Genomic DNA, 24,050 nt, shown 5'->3' on the forward strand with positions numbered 1-24,050 from the left:
AGGACGGCTCGACTTTCATTTGAAATTTAAACAAGACCCTCGCTGTCAGGGAAATATATTTTTATGATTAAACATTAAGTGTGAGCGAGAGGCAGAGACGTCTTATTTTATAATCCCTCAAAGTGGAGAGGAGTGAGGGTTTCACAAAGAGGAAGCCAAGGGACGGGGGCAGAGGGAGGAGAACAACAGCTGAGCAAAGGAGAGGGAATGAGGCAGCAATAAAGGACAAAGGAAGGATCAGTGGCTCATAGACCACAGACATCAGTTTACTTTCATCCCCGCAGGAGGCGGAGAGATATTACGACAGGCTCGATTGCAGCCACTTCTTCCTCAGTATAAGTACACTTACCCTGCTGCCCACGGCACTGTGATTAAAGCATGAATGTGCACACACAGGCACATGTAAACAAGTGTACAGTCACATACAGCATGATCCACCATGATCTGCAGCAAACATCCACCAACTTCACTTAGGGATCATTCCGGTTTGTGGGTTTATACAAAGTTCAGCCACAGTACAGCTGTTAATTGTTTTCAGAACAAAGTATATAAATATATATTTAAATGTGATTTGACCTTAATTTAACTAGGAACTAGGAAAAAGTTATTGAGATTAAAAATCTCCTCTTCAGTTTGAAAAGGGAAAATAGTGAATTCAATCAAAATGGATAAAAAAAATCCATTATTATTTTTGATATTTTACCCAAATCGTCCACACAACTTTACAGACATAGATTAGTTCTGATATCGAGCTGAAACACTTGCAGGCCTCCTGCAGCCCCCCACCCCCACCCCCCCACATGCCAAGAATCAGCATAAGACAGGAAAGCTTGACCTCATAAAAGTCTGTCTGTCAGCAGGGACTCAAGGAAAATCATTTTAGCAACTTCACAAATCAAATGTGCACCTGCTTAAGTCTAGCGTACATATCTTAAAACGATGCTTTGATTTCCCTTTATGTTTGACAAATGTGTGTTGCATTTTAAACACAGCACACAGGACCTGTTGATCCACTGCTGCCTCCAACAGCAAGTTCAAATGTAATATTTAGTGGTGTTCGGTGTTTGAAACGAGGCAGCACTAGTATGTGTGTGTATTATACTATTATTTTTTTCTTTTTCCCTGTGTCCCTGACAGCAGCCATGTTATTAAGTGATTCTGTTTGATGTTGTTCACAGTGCACACACGCAGGCAGGCAGCTTGTCACCGTCATGAGTCAGGACCTCATACCATCACCCTTCACAAAAACCTGAAGAAACACTTAAAGGACAAACAAACTGAGGAGATTCTCTGCAGAACATAAACCATGTTGGGATTAGTTCAGGCCAGACTTCCTGCTTTTGCACCCTGATGCTTAAAAAAAAAACCTAAAAAAACAACAATGCTCCCCTGATCCTCCTCACTACTCCTGGTTCGCCCTAAAGCATCTTGGCTTTATGCTTAGTTCAATAGCCGCCTTCAGTTGTGACTCACCATACACAGGAGCTCTTACATTATGTGCTCACACACACACACACAGAAACCATGCATGCACTACAATTACCTTGAAGAGTGTTCTGATGATTCTCTGATTCTGTCCTACATCACTGCCCTCTAAATCGTTTTCTCATCTTGTCTCCCATTTCTCCATCTCCACTTCCTCTTATTTTAATCTTAAACAGCTTCCCATAACGTGCATAAATAAGCTTTGGGGGGACACTTACACACTCTAAATCTGTGCAAAATACGTGAACATACAGTTATGAAATCAACACATGGGAAGAGAATGTGCCAGTAGCCCACACACACACACACACACACACACACACATCACGCAGTCACAAACATAATTTGTGTCACCGGTGTAAAGATCCTTGAATCTCTAAGCTCTGGGTCGTACTTTGCTCATTTTGTGCCTCTCATTTACGCACACACACACACACACACACACACACACACGTTTGTGACTCCATTAATACTAATATCAATCTCACATTCCCTTCAGATCGCAGTGATTTCTTGTCAGCAATTCACCCTCATATGAAAGTCCTTGTGTTGTGTGAGTGATGGGTTGTACATAATGTGGGTAACAGTGGACCTCCTCACATAATCTCACATAAACTCACATAATCTCAAGCAGGTGTCCAGAGTTCACGTCTCCTCCACTGTCTCTTTTGACCAAAACTGAAAAAAAAGTAGTGCTGGGTGGTATATGACCAAAAATTGATATAATGATATTTTCTCTTCTTTTTTTTTACTCTTGACTCTCATGTACGGAAGTGCATTGCATTCACGGAAAAAAAAAAGGGTTTATTTTTTTCTGTTTTTCACAGTAATTTTTTTCTGATTTACTGAATCATTCTTTTTCTAAGTTTAGACAGCATTTGAAACGATGAACACATTCATTCCATCATTGAGAGCTCGATTTAATAGTAACAACATGGATGGCTTGTTTAGTTTAATCAAGTTTTACTTTGATCTGGTTTAAGACACATAGATGGTTTATGACTTTATGCAGGCACCTGAGCCTGTTCAGAAAGAAAGCCTTTTCAGATGTGCTAGACATAGCAATGACTCTCCAGGATCAGCTGGACAGATACGGCATGCTCGGCAGTATCTTGATAACTCAAAAAAAAAATGATTCAGAAAAACAGAAAAAATGACTCAGAAAACAGGAAAAAGAAATTTGACAAACCAAAAAATAACTTACTCATGAACTTGTTATTACTAACACAGTTACTTCCTAAAGTAAGCCCTTAGCAAGGGTTGTGCAGCAGTGAAAATGGTTCCCCCAAACACAGTGGTTGCACCACATAGTGTTCTTCATATACACGTCTTGTGGTATATGAAAAAAATCTATATCTTTACCGCCCGGCAATACTGAAAGAAAAGTCTTATTCCGCCCCAACAGTCTTCACAGACTCAGAACTATGACCAGGGCCTGAGGGGACACAAATGTGAGCATCTGCACATTTCCAGATCACATTGACCATACTTGACTACACATGCTACTTTCCAGTCTGGTTATCAGCGTAGAAGACGATAACCATGGACACTTGCTCGAGGTTATGTGAGGAGATCTGCTGGTAAATCCACACATGTACAATTCAGTGCTCACAGAACACAAGAACATGCAAATAAGGATGAACTCCTGGTAAACACGACTTGCAAATTGCATTCATCCAGCTCACTTCCACAACACAGACACACACACCTTTTGTTTACATTCAAAGGTTTGTATTTGTGTAGCACTTTTTCTATTCTTGATGGCCACTCAAAGCTCTTTTACACCCATTCGCGCTGCCCATCTATAAGCAGAAGGTTGTGTCAGACACACAGCAGCATGTAGACGAGCTGGAGGATGAGCTGCTCTACCGCTGATCCAAAGCTGTGTGTAAAAACATCACCTGACATCTGTTCTAGTAAGCAACGATATTTTCACAGTGGCACAAGATGGCAGATTCTGTTTAAAAACAGTCAAACATCTCGAGCGAAACATGTTCCTATTTCCGCTCCCCAAACACTTGTACTCGTCTCGCAGCTGCAGAAAGTTTCCTGGACAGCGGCCACAGCACTCCCAGAACTCACCTTCATATGTTCCACTCTCTAGCAGGGCTCCACTTTGCTCTAGTTCCATAAAACGCTCCACACTCACAAAGTTGTAGTCCACCCCCGGCACCTCCCCCTCCTTAGGCTGCCTGGTGGTACCTGCAGAGTGAGACACAGAGAGAGAAGTAGAGGAAGAAAGAGAAAATGAGAAAGGTCATCAGAGGCAAATAGGGCACTTGAGGAGAAAAGGCAGGAAGGCAGAGAAAGAGCCCGGAGAAAGGACTGGACAAAGAAGACAGCACATTTGAGGCTACAAAGTGTACGAGGGGAAGTGGGAGGGAAAAGGAAATGCTACAGAGGAGAGCGAGTGAAGAGTCATCACTTGTGATCGCCAAGTCCATTCACACAACTGAGCCTGAGTGACACACAGACAGAGAGAGCGAGAGAGACAGACAGAGAGAGAGAGAGACAGAGAGAGAGAGAGACAGAGCGAGAGACAGCGAGAGACAGACAGAGAGAGACAGCGAGAGCGAGAGAGACAGACAGAGAGAGCGAGAGAGACAGACAGACAGAGAGAGAGAGAGACAGAGCGAGAGACAGAGAGAGAGACAGAGACAGACAGAGAGAGACAGAGAGAACGAGACAGAGAGAGAGAGACAGACAGAGAGAGACAGAGAGAGCGAGACAGAGAGAGAGACAGAGAGAGAGAGAACGAGAGAGAGAGAACGAGACAGAGAGCGACGGAGAGAGAGAGAACGAGACAGAGAGCGACGGAGAGAGAGAGAACGAGACAGAGAGAGACAGAGAGCGAAGGACAGAGAGAGACAGAGAAAGAGAGACAGAGAGAGAGAGACAGAGACAGAGAGAGAGTGTGAGACAGAGACAGAGAGAGAGTGTGAGACAGAGACAGAGAGACAGAGAGAGAGAGAGAGAGAGAGACAGAGACTCCTGACCAGAAAAGACTGAGTGGTTCATGTTTTAGTGGTTGAATGTTATGCTTGATTCAGTCCTGACTTCTCAGAGAAGTAGCCCAGTGAGCTCGACTCAAATTTGAGTATAAAAAGGTGAATTCAGTTTGTGATTTTCCAAATAAAAAACAATAACTTTTGTTTCTGAAAGATTTCTAAAATATTTCTGTTTTCTGTTTTTTATGACAGGTATATACAGTATATATATATGAATTTGCCTTCTCCTGACATAAGAGTTGCAGGGAGGCTGGAACCAATCCCAGCTGACATATGATGAAGCGCAGCGTTCACCCTGCACAGGTCACCAGTTCATCACAGGTCTAACACACACACACATTCTCTCACCTTCACACCTACGGTGAATTTAGAGTGTCCAATTAACCTCTGTGTGTTTTTGGACTGTGGGAGGAAACTGAGAACCCCACACAAACACATTAACTAAAACCTTGACAGCAAATGTGTACATAATGCTAATAATGACTGCAATTTCTGTGACAGGAAAATGATAAATATGTGTTATTCAGATGATATACTGTATGTTATGTCCTATATATGTATTTGGTGAGTGAAAAATTCCCAATCCAGCCTCTGGGAATGACTGATGAAATGATTTGCTGAATAATTTAGTAATCAATCAAAGGTTCCTAATCCCACCTGCTTCCCACTGACTGAGTGAATTGAACCAAAGCCACATGTTATTATGTTATAGTGTTTGTATATGTGTAAAATATCAATGTTTTATTATTATTATTATTATTTGGTTTCTTTACTCCTTTATGACAGTTAAGTGAATATTATGTTTGGTTTGAGGATCAATCATTTTAAGTTTTGGACAAACTTTCCTGCACGAAAGAGAAAAGTTACACTGTAACTAAAAAAGTTACAGTGTTGTTGACGTTGTTGAGCAAGCTTTTCCCACCAGGAGGACACATGCACTGTGCTTCTGGTGCCGGTCCAAAGCCCGGAAAAGTGGGAGGGTTGTGTGTCAAGAAGAGAATCCGGCTTAAATAAATCTCTGCCAAATCAAATATGTGAATGACTGAAGGAGCAGGTGAGGAGGGAGAGTCCGGAAGACAAAAGAAAAAAAGAAAAAAATCAATGATCAATAAATCATTTCAGCCTTAATGTTCCAACCAAATAAACCTCAAACGTCCTTACACGACACACCATACCCTTCCAGTGATTGTATCATGGTCCAGAACACAGGAATGCCGAGACACCGCATTACCATGCAACAACAACAACACAGTGCTCCTTCATCAACGCTCCAGAGATCTCCATCAGTGCTGCAGCACCGAGGCTCTGCTCTGTGATTGCAGCAAAGGGAGTGTTGAGTTTAATGAGGTGCTGTGTTTGTGTCTCTGCCAAGCGGATTTTCAGCCCAGGCTCAGTAAAGTCCACTGGTGTTGATTCCTGCTTTCCATTGATCATGCCTGAAAACAGTCTCTGGCACAGCGCTGTGCCCACAACCTGTGCCCCACACGGTCCAATCGAAGTCAGACTGACCCGGCCGTGCAGTTGATTTGAGATTTGTTATCTGATGGTCCTGGTGAATAACAGAAGAGAAGCACTTTCTGACTGAAGCACATGTCGAAGCTCTAGAATTCACAGACTTCATTGAGTTTTTTAAACTCTGTTGGATGGCGGAGCACAGGACAGACGATACTAAAATCCCTCGAGTGATACTATCTTAGAAAAAAAAGAAAAGTAAATATGAATGCTTGATTATGCACAGGCTGTTAAAATGTAAATAAAAAAAAAGTAGCAACTGCATTTTATTTGAGTTGGGCCTTTTATTTCTTCTTTATGGGAGAAGAATGTTTGTTAAACAGCATTATGTTTTTCAAATGGCTGGATTAATGCTGTGTCAACATGCAGTAAATGTGTTGTTAACGGCTTTGTTTTTATAAAAGAGTTTAAAATGACTTTATCGGCCACTTTAAAACAAACTGATACTGCACGCAAAAACTATGACTAAAAACAGATGATTAATTGGTCACAGAGCAGCCCACGGCATAAGCAAACTGAGCGGCTGCTTAGTTAAAAAAAAACATTTAAATATGTTAAAGAAATCTTTAGATATATTTACATATCTAGTGTTAAACTTAAGTTAACACTATTTATATATGATAAGTTTGCTCATTTTGTGCCATTTTTCAGTTAATCACCAGATTTATTATTATTACTCACATGCAAGTACACTTAAATCTTTTTTCTTTTTTTTAATATCCAAATGTTCATTTTTGAGGACTTAACATGATTTTAATTTCAAATACCCAAAAGCACTGCAGTGGTTGTTTGTCCAACTGCAAATATGATGCTGCTCACTGACCCTATCCTGGCTAGGTCACGCTTGTAAAAGCAAAAGTAAAGAGACAGAAACAAGTTAATCATTAATTCAACTGTTACATTTTAATAGAGCGCAAAAAACTGCCATTATATATGGCATGATTTACAAAGAAATAGCCATATCAGGGGTAAAGATAAAAGACGGGCTGTTCCATTCATGTACAGTTCAGTAGGAAAATAGAAAGGCTGTGAAAGGTGTTAGTCACTGAGGAACATCTAACTGTCTCCAGAGTGTGATATCTTAATCAATAGCTCTCTATTGATTGTATGTCACCACTTTACTCCTGTAGTGCATCTGCTGAACATCCTCTGCTGTGTTTACCTCACCAGTAGCAGCAAAGACAAGTGCTTCACATCATGTAATGAAGAGGTGATATCACACTGTAAAGCATCTATAGCAGGACTGAACTGGGAAAAGCCATAGCAACAACAAGCCCATACAACTGCACTGGGAAATCACATTTATTTAAAAAAGAAATACAAAACCAAAACAATTAAGGCTGTGCAGCAGCAGACTGCCCACAGAGTCTGTCACTCACTCACTCACACTGTAGCGTCAACATACTCCAGAAAACAGGCTCACGACTCGCACCGCGGTGAGTTTAAAGCGGCTATATGTAGACTTTTAAATGGGAAGTGTGATCCAAATAAGGAATTCTGCAGAGCACTGCTCCCACTCTCCCTCCTCTCTAACTCCAGGTTGCCAGGTAGTTTGAAGAACCTATTTGGCATGAAGTGAAAGACTAATGCCCCGGGAGCGACTCTTAAATCCCTTTCCGCAACATAAACATACATTTGCAAGCTGTAAGTACTATTTTAAACTGTGAATAAACTCGCTGTACCATTGAAATTTCAGTTTCCTTAATCTCTTCTAAATTTCATTCATTCATTCATTGTCTACCACTTTATCCTCCACATGAGGGTCACAGCGAGTGAAAGGCAGTTTCCAGTCCATCGCGGTGCTAAAATATAACACATTATAGTCATTTCATCACTTAACACAATACCTTTCTTACATATGGCTCCTTTGAGTATTGATTCACGTGTGTGTATAGGATGAATTATGCTTTTAAAGCACTTTACATATGGACACAACATTAGTAGGAGATTACTAATGGCTCTGTCACGCCCCCTCTCCCCCACTGCATGACAAATGTTGTCCTTTCCCCGGAGTCAAAACAGTTGATTTATATGTCAATAAGTCTGTGTATAGACTACAGATGAGTGTTTACTTGTTGTCTGTGTAGTAGATTAGTCCTTAAATGGTGAAAAAGTGCCCACTGTGCCAACAATAATCTCAGCGCCAAGCTGGTAACAGCTCTGTAGGACAGTGTAAATCATGTGACTCGTCCTCCGTGTCCCATCATCACCTTTGCCAAGGAGGTTCTGTTTTAGTGCTTTTGTCTGACTTTCAGCAGGATCCTCAAGTTAATTTCAATACCTTTTTAAGACTTTTGCAAGACCTTCTCAAAAGCTGTAATCAGCGACACATATTTAACTTACAAAACAGTTTTAATTTGCAATTAAATCTATAGACTCTCACGCAGTGTGGGGTCAGAAAACACACTCGTACCATTAACTTGTACAACAGTCCAACACATAAGAAGCCTACTTGTAGCGTAGAACCAGCAATGGTGTCAAGTTCTTATGAATCCCTACAGGATCTCATCCCTTTCAAAAAAAATAGACGTCGTCTGTGGCTCCAAGCATTAAAAAGAGAAGACTGGGGTGATGCTACTGCAGTCAAAGACGCTACTCGCATTAGTAGTGTGTCATGTAGGTTATCATTTATCAGCTCTTTCTGTTAGATTACGATGAAAAGCCTGGATTTCACATAAATGTGTGTGTCAACGCACATATGTGTATGAAAACTTTGCTGCCTAAAGTTATGTAGCTAGCTTGTAGTTAGCTGCCGGCTCGGCTAGCATACTGACAAGTAAACATGGTGAGCTAAAAACGTTCCTTGTAAGACTTGTATGCGCATAGACTTTGTGGCGTGTACGGGCTAGCTTTATCTACTGTATAAGGTAAGAGTGGATATCTGGACACTTGCTAATATCATCTTCCCATCTTGACCGTGGACATACATGCTACTCCCTTACCTGTTGTGACGTTTTCTGACCCAAACTGCGTGCGCATTCTCGCTAGGCTTGGGGTGTTTGTACACAATGAAAGGGTCTATAGAGCACAACCATACAAAGGGTTAGGGTTACTCATAAGTTGCACTATATACAAAAAGCCTAGAACTTTTCCTCTTCATTAAAATGTGCCCCAGACATCTAAAAGTGTAAATAAATAAATACATTTGAAATTCAAATCAATATTGTTCCCAATGAACAAATGAACCTGAGTCAGAAATATCAGCACCTGAACTCCCTCTGTGATATAAAGTAAATCAACACTAAAAACACAACTATTGTATTCATTTAATAATAACTAGCCCTCATACATACAGTATATATTGCCACTGGGCCTTGTTTTTGCCCATTTTCACACGTATTGATTGGACTCCATGGTTTTTATGAGGCTGCACTTTAACTGCTTATATATCGGCTCACTTTACAACATAAAGTTTCACTTAAACTCAACATACAGGAGGTATTGGATTTGTTTTTTAACCTGCATAAATCCAGCTGATCAAGGACACTGGCAAAACCCTCAGAGGAGTGGGTGTGATTGTTCCCGTGAGCTCCACCGCATGTTAAACCAAGAGAGTTTCTCTGAATAGCACAGAAGCTCAGTCAGTCAGTCAGACGGGGGCCGGTCGCCTTCCACTGAGTACAGCTATTGATCTGTAAGATCAGAGTGAAATTATTCTGCTGCCCCCACCAGAGTAGGCAGAGCCTGCTGGAATACTGATGACCTGCCGATGGCCTTTTCCCACAGCTTCCTTCACTGGACACACCAGTCGAACAGAGAGATAGGGAAAGAGAGAGAGAGAGAGTGAGTATCTCGGATCTGAGCAGGGAATATTGATCGATTGTGTGGCCTTGACAGAGGCAGATAGACGGACTCTTCCTCTTTTCTTCTTTCCTTTCCACACATTTCTATTCAGAGCAGAACAGAGCAGAGCAGAGCACACTACTGTACCTGTTCTCCCTCTTTTCTTCCCGGTAGCAACACCAACTAAATAATTGGTAATTAGACCTTTTTATTAAAAGGAAAGCTGTCCCAATAAAAAAGCCATATGCTGTTCTTTCTGCCCCCGATGCTGCTTTTCTCTAACACCATCTATTTTTTACCTTGCCAACTTCGTCTGTCTTATCCCCGCAAGCTCGCAGGTAGAACACTGATAAAATGTCTTTTATAATTGATGAAGGCTTCTGGATAAAGGCTGAAATGTCAGTCTTGTATTCTTTTTTTTGTAGATATAGCTTCACAAACGGCTTTAATAAATGAGCTGAACAAAGGAGGACAAGTAAAGCTGCACAGGTGCTCAAAAAAAAAAAAGCATAGCAGCTGAGAGCAGCAACGCTTCCTCCTGCTGATTATTGATTGGGCGTCGTGCTCTCACTAATAAAAGATAAAGTCAGTCGTGAGCCAAAAATGGTCTGTGCATTACAATCAGCCAGTGTAGCCAAAGCTCTGAGAGGTGACACTGTGAGTATGTGTGTGAGTGCCATAGAGATTTACGGTTGAAATGACTTAACTCTATAATAGCACAGTAAAGCTTTAGAGCTTCCACTTTGGACGGTGAGGACAAATTCTGACTCTAACCATGACAGCTGAGCACTGGAGGAAATTTTAACATTAATGAGAGAGAAAGAGAGGTTTCATAGAAACATAACAAGGAAAGTCCATTTAGAGTTAAAGCTAAAATAGCTGATTTACTGAAATAACTGAGCTGGCTGTTTGACAACAAGAGGACAAAGACTTTTGCTAAATAATGGAGTGGCAGCGGAGTGGCAAGCAGAGGACGCCAGAAAAGACTGCAATAAGACGGAGACAGTTGGTGGTTTTGCAATTGCCTGTTTTTATGCACATTTTCAATTTGTGCATAAACTGAGCTGAATGAAAGGAAAAAAATGTTTATGGTTAAGAACGGTGGATAAGTTGGTATGTGGGAAAAACAAAAACGTCAATCAGTGAAACAGATTCAGAGAACAAAGGAGGATTTTTAGAAAAGTCACAATGTCACGTCTCTATGGTGAGCTTCCACATTTCACTGCACTGGAAATAATGACGACAGGAAGACTGTGTTTACTGATGAGGACACCAACACATTCATTGACTTATTAAAATAACAGATGAGAAACAACAACGACTGACACTTTTCAATTAAAAACTCAGTTGGGTGACATTTTCAAGCCAGTGAGCAGCAGGTGGTGACACATTAAAAAAACAGCACAAATGCATGTAAGGCACGCGCACAAAAATAATAAAAGAACCATACCTGAACACAATTGGAGGTCCAAGCAATCACAAATATTTTGGTCGTTCTGTCCTTCACACACCTCAAAGTGCATTCCATCAAAAAGGTGCACAATATTAGCAACAACATTTGTTTCTCTTTGAAATAAGGGAACTATTTGTCACATATGAACACGTCAAAGTGCATTTACTGGGATACAGAAGAACTATCGTGTGGGTCATGAGCCACCATTCGAATAGGCTGGTTTTATAGAGTCACAATTCTCTCTTCTGTGGAGACTCACAATTAAAATGTAGCGCCACCTACTTGGAACGCACAATTAGTTGCACAATAAGACCACGTGTAATACCTAAATCAACAGACTCCATCAAAAAGGATTTGATGGAGATAAAATGAGTGATAAAAGAGTATTTGATGAAATCCTGTAGTGTAGTAATTCACTCCGCCAAAAACCTTCCTCTTCATATGAGAAAATATGTATTTATTTGTTGACAATGTCAAATCATCACGACTCTTTTTTTCAGAAAATAACAGTGAAGAATCACCAGTGACCGCAATTATGCGGAAGAGTATACAGAAGCAAAATTGAAAAGAATCAGAGAAAATTTTTTTTATTATTATTTAATTAGAATAGAGAAAATCTCAAAGTCAGGCTGTTTTCCAATTGTTTTGATGTTTTTGATGTCATCACATTGTCCAGCTCTACAACCTACTGCCTTAAATGGTGTTAAAATATATGAAACATTTTAAAGGTGCACTATGCAGACCCTCTCCTCCTCCCCAGAGACTCGAGGTTTGAGGTCCCAGTCCTGCATGAACCGGAAATGTGTCTCAATGGAGCGACACGTATGCCATAAGTCATTTTCTGCCCTAATCTAATACATTTCTTACATTTAAGGTTATTGGGAGGGACAAAATGCTGCGTGTCCACAGAAGCCTGCGAGAGTATGCAAACATACACATGTTTGTGTAATGAGACAGGAAATCACCCAGAGGTAGAAACATAGCGGGGGAGACTCGGAGCTAAAAATAGACCACAATGGACTGATTATCATAATAAAGGGTGGGGGAAGGTGGTCAATTACTGTCTCAGTTTGAGTGTGTGGGAATGAGAAAATGGAGGGTGGACATCAAAACTGTTTCACATTTGCAGTTTACTTTACATAAAGCAGTGGATATAATTGTTCTGAGACTCCAGGCTGACTCCTGCAGTGTTTGCAGTTGCAATGCATTGAAGAATTGCAATAATAATTGGATTGAGGAAGAGACTCAGATGATAAAAAGTGCATACACAACATGCACATGTATGTCTTGTCTCGTGGTTTCAGAGAATCATCCATCACCGGCTTCAGGTTTCTGTGGGAGTTGAAAGGAATTTGTTACACGGACCGAGGTGCGACCTCATCTAACAGTAACTAAAAATATCTCTATCTCTAAAAAGGTGTAAGACTGTTCACAATAATCCACCGGGGGATTATGGTGAAAGTGTGAAAAGGGATTCAAACGTGCAGGTACTGATGTGTAAGCACACCTGTCCCCTTATGCGTTATGTAATACTCTAATCTAATAACGCTGCCACGAGGGAAAAGGAGCCTTTCTTCAGAACTCATCCATTTTGTTCTTCCAGTATTGATCCAAACTATATTTATTTCTCTTTAAAGATTGTATAAAATGTGTAAAATGGTGCTTTCAAATGTTGTCTTTACTCTACTTATGCAGCCAGAGTGAAATAGAAAATCCTTCCTCCAATTGTTCCTTACTCTCTCTCTCTCTCTCGCTGTCTTTTTTAATTCGCTCCCTCCCCCCTTCATTATCCTCCTTTTTTTGCACTTTAGACTCTCATATCTCATTCACTGTCACCAATCAACCCCCCCTCTCCATTTCCTTCTTCTTAAATGGCAGACGTGAAACGTGACAGCAGGTCTATAGGTGAGGTATGAGACTGAACACACACACACACACACACACCCTTATTTACACTACAAAGCCCGTGCTATGGATGCAGCGATGCAACATGGCAACAGTCTGACAGGAGCGTCTGCTACCACGACAACACGTCAGTGCCTGGCAACACAGCGTTGCCATGGCAACAAGCAGTAACATCTAAATTAGTTTAGCAAATAAATAAATAAAAAGTGGGATCTGACCGTGTGCTGTTGTGCACACGTGTTAAAGTCTGGGCTCCAGCCTCGTCTGCTGAGCTGCTGAGCTGCAGCTCTGATGTTCTCGCTTTGCCGCACTTTATCAATCAATTACTGTCACAGCTGGGGTCGCCGGGAGCTCACACCTGGTTAGCTAAGAGTAATTCAGCAGCTGCTGTTTAAGAGGGCAGAGGACCTGACTCACACAGCAGCTGCAGGCTGGGACAACCGGGGGGTGAACTGGACGTCACGTCTTCAGCGTAAAAGTGGTCTTGGGGCTGATGATGATGATGATGATGATGATGATGCTCAGTCTGGTCTCAGTCAGCCGTGAAGCAGTGTGTGGGATGAATGTGAGACTCAGTAGTTAAAGACAGATTGCTGTAAGACTGGAGGGACAGTGAGGATATGAGCAAGTACAGCTGACTGATGGACGGACAGATGGACCGATGGATGGACAACATTTATACAAAGCTTGTATCTAGTTCTTGCTGCTCTCTGCTGAGAGCTAAGGGAGAATATTGACCACATGAACGACTGAAACACGAATAACGTGTGGATGATCTTATCTTAGCAAACCTGCAGGTGATAAAGAAATGATGGAGCAATCATTTTTAATAATCCTGGTTTTTTGACAATTGGTTTTGGTCATTTTTTCAGTCATTATCAACCAAAACCACTGCAGGTGCATGAATTTGAGCTTTTTAGATGCGATTATTAGCAGCGAACTGGGTTTGTCATTGGAGGGTTGTCAGTTCAAATCGCCTGCAGGTCAAGGGCTGGGATGCCCCTGAGCAAGGTACAATATTTAAGTGGACTAGGGCTGGAACGAATTTCAAGAGTGGAATATAATTTGAACATTAAAGAAATCCACAATTATAGAATGACGTAATTACTGTAATTATTGTACCCAATTTCCTCTGCATCATGTAGGGTCATGTAGGACCCTCGCAGAACAATAAAGTTTTCTGAATCACAACAATCTCACGTCGCTCATCTAAAAGATGTTAATCTGCAGAATGTGACGGTCAGCGCACGTTTCACAGACATAGATATAATTCTCAAAACGACCGAAGCTCAGACGAGCCACACAGCTGAAAACTTTGCCAGATACATCAGCGACAAACTCGGGAGAGTAGAACGTGAGTCAGTGTGGACAACACGGCCAATTATATTAACGCCGTCAAGAGGCACCTGCATGGCCCAGTGGACAGAACATATAACAACCACATGATATTAAGTTAAAATGTATTCAAATTTTAATAAAAAAATGTAATATAGTTCATTGAGTTTGATGGGTTTCAAACTTTTAATTCTTTTTTCTCTGTGATGGATATTTGACCTGTTTTTCCAAGAGAAAGCAAACATCAGTCAACAAAAACTTCTCAACACAAAGGAAACTTGGTCAGCACAGAGTTAATTATGGTTTTCAGAAAGCATCTCCACATCGTCTGGACTCCATCTACCTATGAAGTGTTTGTCTGTCCGCTTCTGTCAGAAGCTGCAAAGACGAGTGGTGAAGCCGGCGCCTGTTTGACATTGAGAAATGATCCTTGTACTGAGGCGTTTCCTCAGGTGACCAAAGGTGCCTTTCTTAATCTGCAGCTGTGACGGACACAAAACCCCCACGATGATTGTGTGTGTGTGCAGAGGTGAAGACTGAGCAGCATTAACAGTCAGACCCTCGGTGTCTCGGTGTCAGCGCTCTCTGACCAACACAGCACCAACCTGGCTCATCACTGCACATTACTGTGATCTCAGCAGCGAAGCACGGACAGAAACGTGGGCTGAGGAGATGGAGGAGGTGCAGAGGTAGAAACTAAAGACAGTCAGACATATAGCAGAGGCTTCAGATCAGCCTCATTCTGTGATTACCCACTGAGTGAGAGGATCAGAGCGAGGAGATGAGGGGGGAAAAAAATATGACACATGTCCAGAGCTTAAAGTACTTTCCAAACATAACCAATTCATTAATATTTGCTATTTTCATTTAATAGAAGGCCTATCATTCCCTTGCAGTTTCTTTCATCTGTGGAACAACATTAATCCACTGTGCCAATCAAACTGCAGGGAGCACAGAACCACATCAAAGCATGTCAGCCAGCCCTTTAACAAGAGCGAGCCAGCAGGCAAATCACCCCTTTAAGAAGAGCGTCCCCAGGGGATGATGTCTCTCTGTCTCTCTCTCTCTCTCTCTCTTTCTATATCTCTCTCTCACACACACAGGACACTTGCATTGACTTCCATTCATTTGGACAACACAAACAAAGCCTTAGCCATAACCAGTTAATGCCTTAACCTAACCATAATTCAAACCTTTAACCAGTACCTCATTATGACCAGGTTTTGGTCTCCATGAGGACTGCTGGCCCTGACAAGGTCAGTGTTTCTACCAGAAAGGTAACAGATACAAGAACACACACACACACAGGTCTTTTTTTTACACTTCATTATTCATTCATCAGCTCAGTCTATTACAGCTCGACACACAAACAGCAGTGTAAAAAACAACAAGCCACAAACGTACATTTACTGTACATTCATGCAGCGCAGGGATGATGTTAACAAGCAAATGTATACGGAAACAAGGAATATTCCACTGAAATGCTCACAAGAAATGTTATTAATCTTTTATTTCAGTATTACATCATAACAAAAATAACTCCTCACGTCCACCTCACGTCAGGAACCATGGAGCAGATTATTCAGAGAGCAGTCTCATAACTCAACTGGTGAGTAAACAAACGACAAAAACTCAACCTGCTTCTTTGTTTCAATCCAGGACAAATTCTTGGATGCAGCACACGTTTTTCTTGGGGCTGATCAAATAAAAATCAAATGCAGATGGAGGTGGGAGAGTCGGCAGCTCATTCCAGCGGCAGCTTCCTTTACAGAATAAATCATCACAGAAGAACACATTTATTTTCCCACGTGTAATTACAGGGTCAGAAGCTGACCAAAAGAACGAGACAGCACAAAAGAAAGAGAACCACGTGCGGTTAAAACAATTACATTGATTGAATTAATTGTACTTCTTTGCTTTGCGCTAACTGCTTTTATGATTGTGGGCCTTGGAAAGTCACATGACTTCCAGGGGAAGAAAATAAGTAATTTACCAGAAAATATTTAATATTCATGTGAAAATTCCTGTCACAGAACACAAGAGGATTACATCAATTCTCCCCCTCAGTTTCTTAACGATAAATACACTCACTATGCAAATGTTTAAGGCTAATTTAACTCACTTTAAATGACATTCAGTCTCCACCGGCAGCTGCTGAACTCATCTGCATGTCCTCGCAGATTATTTCACTCACTCACAAGTAAAATTCCACTGAACAATAACTTGAATGATCAAATTGATGACGTGGTGAAATTGTATCGCTTATCGGGGGAAAAAAATTGCATATTATTTTTTGACTCAATTGGATAACTGGATTGGCAGAAAAAAAATCTAGTGCACCCCAGTCTTCGAAATTAAAAAATAAAACAATTTATACCTCGTTATACAAATAGGGATGTAAGGGATGTTTATAATTAACTGATTCTAATGATTCAGTTACACTGAAGTCACTGTGCATGTAAAACAAAGACGTGCAGTGATGACTCCGCCCACGTTGAGTAGCTACTATTTTTGTAGTGGTAAACCGACCTAAACCGTGCTGCGGCGAGGCAAGTCGAGCTGGGAGCGTTGTGGAAATTGGCCATTAGGTCTTCTGGGTAGAAACTGTTGTTCTGTTTTAGCCATCATGCTTGCGCTCCACTCAGTCCTTCTAGATATAGCACAGGACAGTGATTCCAAAAGACCCCCACAGATGAGTCACGTCCCCAGAGTTACGATTCACTTGTGTGTGTTCTAAATAGCATTCATAAATCATTCATTTACCAAACATCTCTTGGAAATGGTGTATTTCCTGATTCAAATTGATATTAAAAGGGTACAGATATGGCAGTAAATTAGTTGCTAAATCATGCACAAATTTGCTCTTAGCGTGAGTTATATTGTGATCTGGTCACAATAGTTTTTCATGATTAAAAAGTGGGTCCTAATATAGAAAGCTGTGGTGTGGACTGCTGCTGTGTTTTCTGTGACACTTGATTCCAGCTGTTGGTCACGCCGCTGTTAGTTCTAGCATTAGCCCTCGGGCGAGTCGTCACCTGTTGGGTTTACTTTACCTGTGAGTAAACGATTAGCAGCTCTCTACAAAGACACAAACGCGGAAGTTACACACTGCCACAGGAATCAGATTGCAGACTCTCACTCACCGTGGATTCATGGACTTCATTCGCATCACAATAAATATCATCTCATAGCAGTGGCGTAAAAATAAATGAACAAATGAACAACTAGAACAAGGAAATGCTATAATTCTGTTTTTATATGTACTAATGGAAACAGGCTCACCGAGCAAATACCACACAACCAGCAGCTACTTGTTTCTAGACTTCACTTGCAAAATCCACATGGGACTAAGGCAGGTGGTTTATGTCTCTGTTGTTGTGTGTGTATGTTTCTACAACGCTGTCAATCAAAAACTGGTTCCGCCTTTTAGGCCGTCTCATAAGCTGCGTTTCCATCATGGTACAGTACAGTTTGGAATGGTAAAGCCCTGGATCAGGTTTGCATTCCAACTGAGAACAGTACCTTTACTTGTTTGGCAGGATGTGCCTGATGGTACCGGTGCAACGACAATGAAGGCGACACAACAACAATGGAGGACATCGCCTAATCGGCTGACTGTCGTGGGTGAAGCTACCCTGACCGTAACATATCATTATACTCTGGTACCACAAGGGGAGGGTACCAAAGGATGACACGATGTCACGATCTCGACCTTCGGAAGCGAAGGTGAAATGGAGGATTTAACCACGCCCCCAGTGTGGCGTCCTGCAGGTGAGCCAGAGGTTGTGGCTGTAGCCATTGTAGCACGATGACACATGCACACTGCTATGTGCTAAAAGAGAGAAAAACGATTGAGAATCGAATCGTGACCTTAAAATCGAATCCAATGTTTGACCATTTATGTGAGGACATTTCAGAGGAAGCTGTTAGAGCAATCGCCTCCGTATCACAGATACTATCACTGTATCCTGGACTTGTTGCACAAATTTTTTCTAAAAAAATAAAAATTGCTCTCTTCATATCCTTATCATAAAAAATGATTTCCTTTTTTCTAAAACATCTCCTGATTGTGGAGCGCTTCCTGTTCAATTTATGTTTTTGGCTATCAGCTATCATTATCAGTGGCATCTGTCAGCGCCGTCATCCTCCGCTCCTGACCGCGTTCCTCTCCAGCTTCTTCCGTCTCCTTCTCCCTCTCTAGTCTCCACAGGAGGATTCCCTGTCAGATGCAGTGAAGCTGCGGGCCAGTTTACATCCAGAGCCGCAGATTTGAAGTGACAGAAGCTGCATGTACACTATTTATAGGCTATCTGAGATTCCGAGTGGAGAAACGTGCCGCTCACTGTTGGAGCTATTTATAGAGCTTATACTGATGCCTCTGAGTAGAGTAGAGGAGAGGAGATGATTCTCTTGGGAAATGACTTACGAGGCTCCCTCATATCTTCTTCTACCCCCCAGTCAGTGCACGCATACCTCTACTGCTCAGCTCATCCCTCCATTCTTTTTTCAAACGCTCTCATCTCTCCAGTTTCCATCTTCCGTCCATGCTTTTCTTCCCTCTGCACCTCTCCCCCGCTGGCCTCCTTCTCTTTACCACTCCTTCTCCTGTCTTTATTCTTTCTTCCGTCCTCTTTTCTCATGGCCACGTTCATTATTTCCGCTCCCCTCTGTTTACTACACATCCACCGTCCTGCACCTTACTACATTGCTTTCCAGATTTTCTCCTTTAACACAACTACACTGGTCAAAATCACTGGATGACGTAAAGTCCAACATTATACAAAAAGCAAAAAGCTTGAATTTCACTTAAATGCTTTACTAAGCACAGACAGTAAAACTGTATGGGAGCAGATTATTTGTTATTTTGTGTTATAAAATGACTGTTTCAGACTGATATCGGTATCAGTGGATACTCATAGTCATGGTATTGGCTCCTTGATTTCTCGACACTAAAACTCATTTTCTGAAGTGGTCAAGTGAACCCTGTAAATTAACGAGAGCATGTTTCAAATCTCAAATTCCAAAGGCTTGACAAATTAATAAAACCTTTAACAATGACACTCACTGGGCTCTGAGCTCCTACTTTTTTCTTCTCCTTTTTTTCCTTTGCATATTTATTTGGATTTCACCCTTGCAGAATCTCTCTTGTTGCTCTCAAATGTAGTGTGTGTGTGTGTGTGTGTGTGTGCTGGTGTTTGGCCTGTGTGCAAACATGTGGAACACAAACCTGCAAAAATCTGTAAACAGACGGGGAGCAAACTCATACGGAGACACAGCAGAGCACCCGAAGGCAACAATGCAACAAAAAAAGGTTTGAATGTCAGACATTATATTTTTGTGGGTAGAGAACAGACAGTCCTTGAACTGAATGATGTAACAGGATGCAGGAGTTGATGTCAGCATGTGCACGCCTTCTAGCTGCTGCATGAACACACACAGACGCGCTGGCACGCCTCCTCCCACGTCCCTGCCATGTGACGGCATGTTGTGATACAGACAGACTCGCTTGGACAGTGCGGTCAGACAGGACCAAGAACCAAGCATTCGTTTCCCAATGCTCCACCGCCACATCGAGCAGCCTGCAGCACCAGGCATGAGCAGCAACTGCACTCTCACCGAAGCCACGCATGACTCTTATATGTGTCTGAGAACGTGTGCTGGACAGATGACCCGACGTGTGACACTGTGACAACATTGGTAGGAAATGTCAGTGAGAAAGCAGATTGAGCCGTTCAGCTCCACACGACTCTCTCTGTGTTTGTCAGTATTAACAGCGTTTAGATCTCGTGTCACCCGGTGACATTCCTGCGCTGCACGCGGGAAGTCACGTGAATGTCGAGAGTCATGAGAGCAGTAAAAACATGCTCACGGGCAAATAACATTACTGCATGTGCGCAATATGTTAATATTAGATAGATAATATACGGGCAATGTTATTTAGTCCCGTCTTCCGATCTCAATACAATACATTCCTTAACGTAGGTTCCTGTAAACTGTCGTTTACCGGGCCATCCTTCTTTAAATCGCAATGACACGATATGTAGGTGGTGAGATGATGGTGCAGAAAGAGAACTTCATTTGCCCTCCATGAGCAGGGCCACACTTTTTAAAGGTTATCTAACATCCTTAACCCTTTACAACACATGAACGTGAACATTGGATGCACAACAACAGGTTTGACGTCGGTGTCATGTACATACCGGCTTCTACTGTAAAACTGTTGTAAAACTGTCCATGGTAATAAAGCGTGTGACGCCAAAATCAACCCTCAATTTCCTGTTTGCTTCTCAATGCAATGGAGTGCACATCTTTAACACATTCAAGGCAACAATTATCTGTTTTCATGTGTTCATCTAAGTCAGATACCTCACTACTCATTACAGTAGCAATATGCAATGTTACTTAATACGACTAACATCAAATATATGCTTCAATATGAGTTCTCGCCCGGAGTCAGAACAATAACCTTCATTTACCTGATTCCTCTCTGCTCTGGACACATTGTAGTGATAGCTGTCAATCAAATACAAGAAGTTCCTTGATCACACTGAAAGTGACCAATCATAAAAGGGTTGGTGCCTTCCCTTTGGTTTCCGCCCCCAAACTGATTTCAACTCCAAGAGCAGAATTCACTTGCAAGCGTAAAGCAGAAGCGTGTCAAACAAACTTTTGAATGAAAGAAGATAAAGTTTTAGAAGAAACATACAGCAGGAAGCAATAATCAGCTCATCATTTCAGTTCAGTTCAGTTTAGTCGATTGATGATTTAAAAAAAAAGAAAAGAAAAGAAAAGGCAAAATACTGGCCTGGTTAATAAGCTGACTGTTTAAAGTGTCCACCTCTAATTTAACATGCTGAAACAACTATGGCTCCTGTGTCAAAGGGCTGAAATGGGTGAGGACCCGCAGTGTTGAACCCCAGCCAGTCCCCATCGCCTCAGCTGTCACTCTGTCAGTCGGTCCTCGCTGCACTATTACACAGCCAACAAGCTGAGACAGGTAGGAAGACGGGGACGCAGAGCAGAGGGAAGGAGACGGAGGGCGGACCAGCTGGAGGCAGAGAAAATGTGATAGAGTGACCAAAGGAAATCAAAGAGGCGGAGTAGGAAGAACAGGCAGAGGAAACATGAAGGAGTCGAGAAGCGAGAGGGAGACTCAGGAGCTGTGCAGCTGTGGGAGAGTATTAAACAATCCCTTCTGTGTCAGCAGCTAGAGGACATCGAGTGTAGTAGAAGATCTCAGCCAACACAGAAAAATCATCAAAGTCACTTTTGTTTTCTCGCGTTTCTGCGCACAAATCTGCCAGATGACTCATTCCAAACACCTTTGCTCACAAAAGACCAGACAGTACGACAGGTGAGGCCATTAACAGAATACTCAAACACGTCAGACGAGCAGAAAAATGCACTGATCCACGCGCCGCGTGAATGGAGCTGCATCTGTAGTCTGCGGAGCGGAGCGTCAGAGTGGCTTCAGTCTCCAGAGAAGCTGATTCACGATCTGCTCGCTGTATTGACAGCAGGCGGAGCTGCTGGAGACAACATCCCCTCAATGTTAATCGAGTCACTGACAACAGGTACACTCTGATAACACAGTGAAAGCACAGGCGTGTACACACATGATCTACAGGGACTGGGTGACAGGTAGTAGTACATACAGTGTATCGTCCCAACACGTCTCTCCTGTTGGTCAACTGTCTTCAAATATCTAAATAGAATAATAATAAAAGTCATTCTTATCTTCCAAAATCAGAAAAGCACAAATGTCTTCTAAGTCTTCTCAGTTCACACAGAGTAAATACACTTAGTGTAAAAGCATCACAATCAGAAATAAGAAAGAAACCTGCAATGATTTTTAAAAAATTTGAATTTCCTATGGAACGTTCATGCTTCAACAACTGGATTTCCACCAAACGACAGAGTAACAGAGTCTAACTGTATACGATGTACTGTCACATGGTTTATTTCCAAACCATTATCATATCCTTATTGAGTCATCACATAAATCCTGTTTTCCCAATCTGTTGGGAACAGATCTTATTCTCACAAACATTCATGACACCATAGTACAGATTACAGATTACAGATTACAGCCTGACAGCCTTCACTGTGAATGACCTGCAGCAGAGATCAGGAAAGTAAAATCTTTGATGTCGCTGTTAAATATTCACTATTATATACTTGGTTTTTAATTGATTGCTTTATCATGACCTCCAAAAAACAGGTCGATCTGTATGTTTGCCTGATAGTGAGCAGCATAACATAAAAACTAAAGGACAGAATTAGGTGACATTTTCTGGGGATGTAGGTTATGGCACAAATCCAGTTTGTGCTGAGTGCTTTCTCTAGTTTTCAATTTAAGTTTTTACATCATTTTTATTGTTGTTTTATCCTTATTGTTTCTTTTAATTCTATGTTTGGTGCTTCTTTAAAACATTACTATTATTATTATTATTATTATTATTATTATTATTATTATTATTATTATTATTGTTGGGAAGCTACAGTGTAAGTTCAGTGAGGAAGACTTTTTGCTGCATGCTTTGATCATAGTTGAATTGTCAAATACTTCCTGTTTGCATCTCCTCTCATGTATTCACACTCTTAATTCCTGGCCTTCATCATTGTCATTTCCTGTTGTTTTGTCCATCAGTCTTTTCTGTCGCACTACTGCTGCATCATGGTGACTAAGTCGTTAGCCGATCACCTTGTTGTCTTCTTTTTGAAAATTGTCTTTAATGTTGTGTGGTATGACCAAACATTTATATTTACAACATTATTTTATACATTTTAACAGTGTCACAGTATGCAGCGGTAATGCAGAGTGGTCGGCGAGAGAGAAGCAGTTCACTGTGTGTGTGTGTGTGTGTGTGTGTGTCCTGTGAAAGAGGTGACATGGTGAACGACATTTGCAGTAAATCGTTGTTTGGTCCACGTCAGACTTTTTAAAGCTGAAAAACAGACTCCGCTCCTCTTTTTGGTCCAAATTCATCTGCGTCATCCAGTTGAACCATTTCAGTTTCGGAACCTTCAACGTCCGACCACTCGTCACCTGCTGTTATTACCACAGTTACTTCTTCATCTAAGCATTTGCCAAGCAGCGTTTGGGTAGTGCAGCAGAGAAAACGGTCCCCCCCCGATCAGTGTTTTGCTGCACCACATTAACCCTTCAACACCTAAGCCTTAAAATGTCTGTCTGGACCTTTTTGCTTATTTTAACCATAAAAAGAACCAGAAAATGTCCTGTGAGTTAAGTGTTTTTGCCCATTTTTTTCCAGAATAACTATCAATATCTGGCAGTTATTCACAATTTACTGCATGTTAAAATAGTTTTTAACAATTTAAAATGAGTTAATTTAGTTTTATTGAGAAAAAACACCAGATTTTGTGTGTTAAATTTGAACAGTATAAAACATATTTAAAATACCATTGGTTTGAGTCTGTCTCAATGTCCAAAAACAGGCCAAAAAATAGAAACTATGTCCAGGCCTTTTTCTAAATTTCTCCTCTCTGGTGACAAAGACGCTGATCGCTGGCTTCCTTCAACAGCACAAGTCAAACCACTGCAGTAA

At 41.5% G+C, this 24,050-nt stretch overlaps 1 protein-coding gene across 7 annotated transcripts in view; it reads right to left on the bottom strand.

Moving 5' to 3' along the window:
* LOC131469666 (membrane-associated guanylate kinase, WW and PDZ domain-containing protein 2-like) overlaps positions 1–24,050 on the bottom strand; it is a 115,268-nt gene that overhangs the window by 55,491 nt on the left and 35,727 nt on the right. For all 7 annotated transcript variants that reach the window (XM_058644901.1, XM_058644900.1, XM_058644899.1 and 4 more), the window contains exon 3: positions 3,568–3,687. In XM_058644901.1, the coding sequence (XP_058500884.1) occupies positions 3,568–3,687 (120 nt within the window). The remainder of the gene's footprint in view (positions 1–3,567; positions 3,688–24,050) is intronic.

This window comes from Solea solea, chromosome 12 (genome assembly GCF_958295425.1).
Source record: "Solea solea chromosome 12, fSolSol10.1, whole genome shotgun sequence".
In the NCBI taxonomy this organism is placed as follows: domain Eukaryota; kingdom Metazoa; phylum Chordata; class Actinopteri; order Pleuronectiformes; family Soleidae; genus Solea; species Solea solea.